At 39.0% G+C, this 8,913-nt stretch overlaps 1 protein-coding gene across 3 annotated transcripts in view; it reads right to left on the bottom strand.

Moving 5' to 3' along the window:
* LOC128691568 (ATP-dependent RNA helicase DDX42) overlaps positions 1-8,913 on the bottom strand; it is a 56,866-nt gene that overhangs the window by 21,289 nt on the left and 26,664 nt on the right. For all 3 annotated transcript variants that reach the window (XM_070088738.1, XM_070088736.1, XM_070088735.1), the window contains exons 7-8: positions 2,743-2,934; positions 1,391-1,549 (exon numbers count right to left, since the gene is read on the bottom strand). In XM_070088738.1, coding sequence (XP_069944839.1) covers positions 1,391-1,549; positions 2,743-2,934 — 351 coding nt within the window. The remainder of the gene's footprint in view (positions 1-1,390; positions 1,550-2,742; positions 2,935-8,913) is intronic.

Raw genomic sequence — 8,913 nt, 5'->3', positions numbered from 1 at the left:
TTAAAATATAAATTTTCAGGTATAAGTTGTGGAATAATTTTTTTTTTTTACCAAATTAGCCATTTCAAAATAGCATTAATGTTCAGGCTAAATTTATGGTGAGCAATTTAACATATGCAATATTTATTAAATTAATCCTAGAGTTATTTCAACTACCTATCTTTATTTTTTAAATTTTTTTTTTTTTTTTTTTTTTTTTTTTTTTCAACAAGTCGGCCGTCTCCCACCTAGGCAGGGTGACCCAAAAAAGAAAGAAAATCCCCAAAAAAGAAAAAAAAGAAAAAAAAAGAAAAGAAAAGAAAGTAGTAGCCATTTCCCTCTAAAATGTGGAGTCCAAGAAAACAAACATGTTCACTATTATTCATTTACCTATTTGAATTTGCAGGTCCTACCTTTTATATTTGACTGACTAACAAGATAAAGCCCTATCATATTTTCGAACCCCTCTATGGGGTCCACTTACACTGTGTCATTTCTTAATACATACCATGCTTATATTGAAGAAATATTTCGTGCTATCCTAATGGTTCATTTCAATGTGCAGCTTCCAAATGTGACCCTAAGTTCTTGTTGCCCCAAAGTATTTTCTATGTTGTGATCAAATTCCCTATGCTTTTTTGTTCCTCCTGTTACATAAACCTAGTGATCATATTCTTTCCTTGATGATAATTCTCAAATTAGCCACCAGACTTAGTGTCAAGGTTCTTCATCACCACTGCCTATTCAAGTGCTTTGAAACAGTCTCTGTGCCCAGGTTTCCGAATTAAACTTTCGTGTTAGCAAGCTTAACTCGTGCTGATTTATTATTTTTTTTATTATCACACTGGCCGATTCCCACCAAGGCAGGGTGGCCCGAAAAAGAAAAACTTTCACCATCATTCACTCTATCACTGTCTTGCCAGAAGGGTGCTTTACACTACAGTTTTTAAACCGCAACATTAACACCCCTCCTGATGTTATTCTATTTATATACGTTTCATGTGACCAGTCTGGGAAGTGTTTTTTACATACAGGGCATATATTTATCAATGTGAATATGTTAGCAAACTCTTTTTGCCAGAAAAGTCCATGTCCAGGTTAACAGTACTCAAGATTTCATGCTTAATTAGAGATTAGGACCAATAGCTGGAAATATTCTGGTTACAGTCTAAAAAAAAAAAAAAAGCAAGATTATATAGCACTGGATGAAGAAAATAACAACAGATTGTATGATTATTACTCAAGTTTTATGACTGAAGTTTTCCTTTTCTATTCTACTGAAAAGAGCTAACATTCTCCTTATTGCCTATCAATGAATATGTTGTACTGGCAAGACTCCCAGTTTGATCTCAAGCCATTATTCTCTTTATTGTCTATCAGTGAGTATGTATTGTTTATCTTAATTTTATACCTGTGTAACATCCTGGTTAGCTTCCCCAAGTTCTCCTTGTACAACACGAACAGGATCTATAAGGACATCTCGAGCCAGTCGTTCAACTTTTCTCTTGAATGTGGCTGAGAAGAGCAGAGTTTGGCGATCAGGCCGAACGTGGTCACAAATAGACCTTACCTAAAATAATTAAATATTACTACAAACTGCTTTCTTAAATCAGGCAACAGTTTATGGGAATAAACACACACACACACACACACACACACACACACACACACACACACACACACACACACACACACACACATGGACCAGTTAAAAACTTCACCTGACTAACATAACATTTTTTAACTAATCTGGTAGTGCTGTAGTACAGCAGCATTGAACATTAAGGGTTAATTTAGAAAAGCAAAATACTAATGAAAATAAATAATCAATGGAAGTTCAACAGTGATGCACATTCCAGTGGAAAATTCCACTGAGTAAGTTCTAAATTCTATCTCTATTTCATAATCCTATGGCAAAAGCATATTAGAACCTTCCCTCAGAAGACATTTGTTACAGGAGGCATTTATTATTATATTAAAAGAAGGTCCTAAACCCATCTATGGCCAATGACTTAAGAGGACAGCATAGAAAGTAAGCACAAAGGCAAAACTTGAAAGTTACAGTACACACATAGGAGACTGAAACACATGACAATGTTTCAGTCCAACCTAGACCATTAACTAGTGTGACCAGTTAATGGTCCAAGCTGGACTGAAACATCAAACGTTTCAGTCTCCTATGCGTGGGTTATTTGTGTATGATTACAATAATGGTATTGTACCTTTTTATTCTTCTAGAATGTTACACCTGATGCAACAAATCAGTTCCAATTGAGAAGTCGGAGTGAATCTTCATTAAAGTACATATTCTGCAAGTATGATGAAGTGCAAGAAAGCAGCCTGCTAGACTATATGCTACAAGATATACAGCCGAGTGTACCACTCATGTTTTTAGAGAAGCAACTGATCTATCTGATTATTTTACTGATCAGACATCCAAGAAAATACAAACTCTTATCAATATCATTCATGACTTATATCAATTGTACCTAACTCTCTTGAGGGCAGTTCATTTAGAATCTTGCAAAAATATTTCAAACATCTTCAAATGCTAAAGATGACTAAGAGCTTGAAATATCTGTCAAAGTATTCTACATGATAGCTTATCCATCTCACAGATATACAACCTGGAGCTCAGTGGCACAGCAATCTGCTGATAACTGAAGGAACCTGAGTTCAATTCTCAGATTATCTTTTATGTCCCCCTAGATTAACAAAGTCAACCATTCTACTATACTGTTAAATAAAAACAAAATTACCTACCTGTGGTTCAAAACCCATGTCAAACATACGATCAGCCTCATCAAGAATAAGGAAAGTGACACGCTGAAGATTAGTGGCTTTCATCTTGATCATGTCAATCATCCGGCCAGGAGTGGCAACAACAATTTCAGCACCAGCTTCCAATGCTTTACTCTGTTCCCACTTGCTGCCACCACCATATGCACACACAACCTTCAAGTCAAATATACACAAAGATAAAATTATAAAATGTATAACAACAAAAAATATTGTTTTTATATAATGACTGACTCTCACAATTTTTTTACAGACACCTTTCCATCAACAAGCATCTCATGTTGCCTTCCTATGTTCCTTTTTTTTTTTTAATATGTCGGCCATTTCCCACCGAGGCAGGGTGACCCAAAAAGAAAAAAACAAACAAAAAGAAAAAACTTTTATCATCAATCAACACTTTCACCATCACTCATACATAATCAATGTCTTTACAGAGGCGCTCAGATACGACAGCTTAGATGTCCCTCCAAACTGCCAATATCACAAACCCCTCCTTTCAAGTGCAGGCATTGTACTTCCCATTTCCAGGACTCAAGTCCATCTAACTACTTTTGCCTGAATCCCTTCACAAAATATTACCCTGCTCACACTCCAACAGCTCATCAGGTCCCAAAAACCATTCGTCTCCATTCACTATCTAACACATTCAGGCATGCTTGCTGAAAGTCCAAGCCCCTCGCCCGCAAAACCTCCTTTACCCCCTCCCTCCAACCTTTTCGAGTACGACCCCTACCCCGCCTTCCTTAACCTACAGATTTGTACACTCTCCAAGTCATTCTACTTTCTTCCATTCTCTCTAAATGACCAAACCACCTCAACAGCCCCTCTTCAACCCTCTAATACTTTTAGTAACTACACACCTTCTTCTAATTTCAACACTACGAATTCTCTGCATAATATTTACACCACACACTGCGTTTAGACATGACATCTCCACTGCCTCCAACCGCCTCCTTGCTGAAGCATTCACAACCCATGCTTCACACCCATATAAGAGTGCTGGTGCCACTATACTCTCGTACATTCCCTTCCTTGCTTCCATCGATAACGTTCTTTGTCACGCAGATACCTCAATACACCACTCACCCTTTTTTCTTCATCAATTCTATGGTCAACCTCATCCTCCATATACCCATTCACTGAGAAGTCAACTCCCAAATATCTGAAAACAATCACTTCTTCCATACTCCCTCCCTCCAATGTGATATCCAGTTTTTCCTTATCTAAATCGTTTGATACCCTCATCACCTTACTCTTATCTATATTCACTTTCAACTTTCTACCTTTACACACCCTCCCAAACTCATCCACTAACCTGTGCTACTTTTCTTTAGAATCCCCCAAAAGCACAGTATCATCAGCAAAAAGTAACAGTGTCAACTCCCATTTTGTATTTGATTCCCCATAATTTAATCCCACCCCTCTCCCCAACACCCTAATATTTACTTCTTTTACAACCCTATCTTTTTTTTTTTTTTTTTATCACACTGGCCGATTCCCACCAAGGCAGGGTGGCCCGAAAAAGAAAAACTTGCACCATCATTCACTCCATCACTGTCTTGCCAGAAGGGTGCTTTACACTACAGTTTTTAAACTGCAACATTAACACCCCTCCTTCAGAGTGCAGGCACTGTACTTCCCATCTCCAGGACTCAAGTCCGGCCTTCCGGTTTCCCTGAACCCCTTCATAAATGTTACTTTGCTCACACTCCAACAGCACGTCAAGTATTAAAAACCATTCGTCTCCATTCACTCCTATCAAACACGCTCACGCACGCCTGCTGGAAGTCCAAGCCCCTTGCACACAAAACCTCCTTTACCCCCTCCCTCCAACCTTTCCTAGGCCGACCCCTACCCCGCCTTCCTTCCACTACAGACTGATACACTCTTGAAGTCATTCTGTTTCGCTCCATTCTCTCTACATGTCCGAACCACCTCAACAACCCTTCCTCAGCCCTCTGGACAACAGTTTTGGTAATCCCGCACCTCCTCCTAACTTCCAAACTACGAATTCTCTGCATTATATTCACACCACACATTGCCCTCAGACATAACATCTCCACTGCCTCCAGCCTTCTCCTCGCTGCAACATTCATCACCCATGCTTCACACCCATATAAGAGTGTTGGTAAAACTATACTCTCATACATTCCCCTCTTTGCCTCCAAGGACAAAGTTCTTTGTCTCCACAGACTCCTAAGTGCACCACTCACCCTTTTTCCCTCATCAATTCTATGATTCACCTCATCCTTCATAGACCCATCTGCTGACACGTCCACTCCCAAATATCTGAATACATTCACCTCCTCCATACTCTCTCCCTCCAATCTGATATCCAATCTTTCATCACCTAATATTTCTGTTATCCTCATACCCTTACTCTTTCCTGTATTCACTTTTAATTTTCTTCTTTTGCACACCCTACCAAATTCATCCACCAATCTCTGCAACTTCTCTTCAGAATCTCCCAAGAGCACAGTGTCATCAGCAAAGAGCAACTGTGACAACTCCCACTTTATGTGTGATTCTTTATCTTTTAACTCCACGCCTCTTGTCAAGACCCTCGCATTTACTTCTCTTACAACCCCATCTATATCTTTCCCTAACTGCCTCCTCTTTTAGTTTATAAACCTTCACCTCTCTCTTCCCTGATGCTTCTATTCTCCTTGTATCCCATCTACCTTTTACTCTCAGTGTAGCTACAACTAGAAAGTGATCTGATATATCTGTGGCCCCTCTATAAACATGTACATCCTGAAGTCTACTCAACAGTCTTTTATCTACCAATACATAATCCAACAAACTACTGTCATTTCGCCCTACATCATATCTTGTATACTTATTTATCCTCTTTTTCTTGAAATGTGTATTACCTATAACTAAACCCCTTTCTATACAAAGTTCAATCAAAGGGCTCCCATTATCATTTACACCTGGCACCCCAAACTTACCTACCACACCCTCTCTAAAAGTTTCTCCTACTTTAGCATTCAGGTCCCCTACCACAATTACTCTCTCACTTGGTTCAAAGGCTCCTATACATTCACTTAACATCTCCCAAAATCTCTCTCTCCTCTGCATTCCTCTCTTCTCCAGGTGCATACACGCTTATTATGACCCACTTCTCGCATCCAACCTTTACTTTAATCCACATAATTCTTGCATTTACACATTCATATTCTCTTTTCTCCTTCCATAACTGATCATTCAACATTACTGCTACCCCTTCCTTTGCTCTAACTCTCTCAGATACTCCAGATTTAATCCCATTTATTTCCCCCCACCGAAACTCCCCTACCCCCTTCAGCTTTGTTTCGCTTAGGGCCAGGACATCCAACTTCTTTTCATTCATAACATCAGCAATCATCTGTTTCTTGTCATCTGCACTACATCCACGCACATTCAAGCATCCCCGTTTTATAAAGTTTTTCTTCTTCTCTTTTTTAGTAAATGTCTACAGGAGAAGGGGTTACTAGCCCATTGCTCCCGGCATTTTAGTCTCCTCATAAGACACGCATGGCTTACGGAGGAAAGATTCTTTTCCACTTCCCCATGGACAATAGAAGAAATAAAGAAGAACAAGAGCTATGTAGAAAAAGGAGAAAAACCTAGATGTATGTATATATATATATGCATGTGCATGTCTGTGAAGTGTGACCAAAGTGTAAGTTGGAGTAGCAAGATATCCCTGTTAACTAGCGTGTTTATGAGACAGAAAAAGAGACCAGCAATCCTACCATCATGCAAAACAGTTACAGGTTTCTGTTTCACAGTCATCTGGCAGGACGGTAGTACTTCCTTGGGTGGTTGCTGTCTACCAACCTACTACCTATCTATAAATATGTTAAACAACCATAGTGACATTACACATCCCTGTCTAAGATCTACTTTTACTGGGAAGTAATCTCTCTCTCCTACACACCCTAACCTGAGCCTCACTATCCTCATAAAAACTCTTTATAGCATTTAGTAACTCACTATCTATTCCTTACACTTGCAACATTTGCCACATTGCTCCCCTATCCACTCATCATATGGCTTTTCTAAATCCATAAACACAATGAAAACTTCCCTACCTTTATCTAAATACTGTTCACATATATGCTTCAATGTAAACATCTGATTTATACATCCCCTACCCTGTCTAAAACCTTCTTACTCATCTGCAAACCTGCTCTCTGTCTTACCTCTAATTCTTTCAATATTAACCCTACCAAACACTTTATCCGGTATGCTCAGTAAACTTTTTTTTTTTTCTCAACAAGTCGGCCATCTCCCACATAGGCAGCGTGACCCAAAAAGAAAGAAAATCCCCAAAAAGAAAATACTTTCATCATTCAACATTTTCACCTCGCTCTTACATAATCACTGTTTTTGCAGAGGTGCCCAGATACAGCAGTTTAGAAGCATATCTAAAGACAATATAAAAAGTGACCTGAAATAATATAATAAACTCTATATAGAATATAATGTCAGGGCCCCAATTATATATATATATATTTTTTTTTTTTTCAACAAGTCGGCCGTCTCCCACTGAGGCAGGGTGACCCAAAAAAGAAAGAAAATCCCCAAAAAGAAAATACTTTCATCATTATTCAACACTTTCACCACACTCGCACATTATCACTGTTTTTGCAGAGGTGCTCAGAATACAACAGTTTAGAAGCATACACATATAAAGATACACAACATATCCCTCCAAACTGCCAATATCCCAAAACCCCTCCTTTAAAGTGCAGGCATTGTACTTCCCATTTCCAGGACTCAAGTCCGACTATATGAAAATAACCGGTTTCCCTGAATCCCTTCACTAAATATTACCCTGCTCACACTCCAACAGATCGTCAGGTCCCAAGTACCATTCGTCTCCATTCACTCCTATCTAACACGCTCACGCATGCTTGCTTGAAGTCCAAGCCCCTTGCCCACAAAACCTCCTTTACCCCCTCTCTCCAACCCTTTCGAGGACGACCCCTACCCCCCCTTCCTTCCCCTATAGATTGATATGGTTTCCATGTTATTCTACTTTGATCCATTCTCTCTAAATGACCAAACCACCTCAACAACCCCTCTTCTGCCCTCTGACTAATACTTTTATTAACTCCACACCTTTTCTTAATTTCCACACTCCGAATTTTCTGCATAATATTTACACCACACATTGCCCTTAAACAGGACATCTCCACTGCCTCCAACCGTCTCCTCGCTGCTGCATTTACCACCCAAGCTTCACACCCATATAAGAGTGTTGGTACTAGTATACTTTCATACATTCCCTTCTTTGCCTCCATAGATAACGTTTTTTGATTCCACATATACCTCAACGCACCACTCACCTTTTTTCCCTCATCAATTCTATGATTAACCTCATCCTTCATAAATCCACCCGCTGACACGTCAACTCCCAAGTATCTGAAAACATTCACTTCTTCCATACTCCTCCTCCCCAATTTGATATCCATTTTTTCTTTATCTAAATCATTTGACACCCTCATCACCTTACTCTTTTCTATGTTCACTTTCAACTTTCTACCTTTACACACATTCCCAAACTCATCCACTAACCTTTGCAATTTTTCTTTAGAATCTCCCATAATCACAGTATCATCAGCAAAAAGTAACTGTGTCAATTCCCATTTTGTATTTGATTCCCCAAAATTTAATCCCACCCCTCTCCCGAACACCCTAGCATTTACTTCCTTTACAACCCCATCTATAAATATATTGAACAACCATGGTGACATTACACATCCCTGTCTAAGACCTACTTTTACCGGGAAGTAGTCTCCCTCTCTTCTACACACCCTAACCTGAGCCTCACTATCCTCATAAAAACTCTTTACAGCATTTAATAACTTACCACCTATTCCATATACTTGCAACATCTGCCACATTGCTCCTCTATCCACTCTATCATATGCCTTTTCTAAATCCATAAATGCAATAAAAACTTCCCTACCTTTATCTAAATACTGTTCACATATATGCTTCAATGTAAACACTTGATCTACACATCCCATAACCACTCTGAAACCTCCTTGCTCATCCGCAATCCTACATTCTGTCTTACCTGTAATTCTTTCAATTATAACCCTACCATACACTTTTCCTGGTATACTCAGTAAACTTATTCCT

Source organism: Cherax quadricarinatus, chromosome 26 (assembly GCF_038502225.1).
Source record: "Cherax quadricarinatus isolate ZL_2023a chromosome 26, ASM3850222v1, whole genome shotgun sequence".
NCBI classification, from domain to species: domain Eukaryota; kingdom Metazoa; phylum Arthropoda; class Malacostraca; order Decapoda; family Parastacidae; genus Cherax; species Cherax quadricarinatus.
This window is presented reverse-complemented; position numbering and strand designations above follow the sequence as displayed.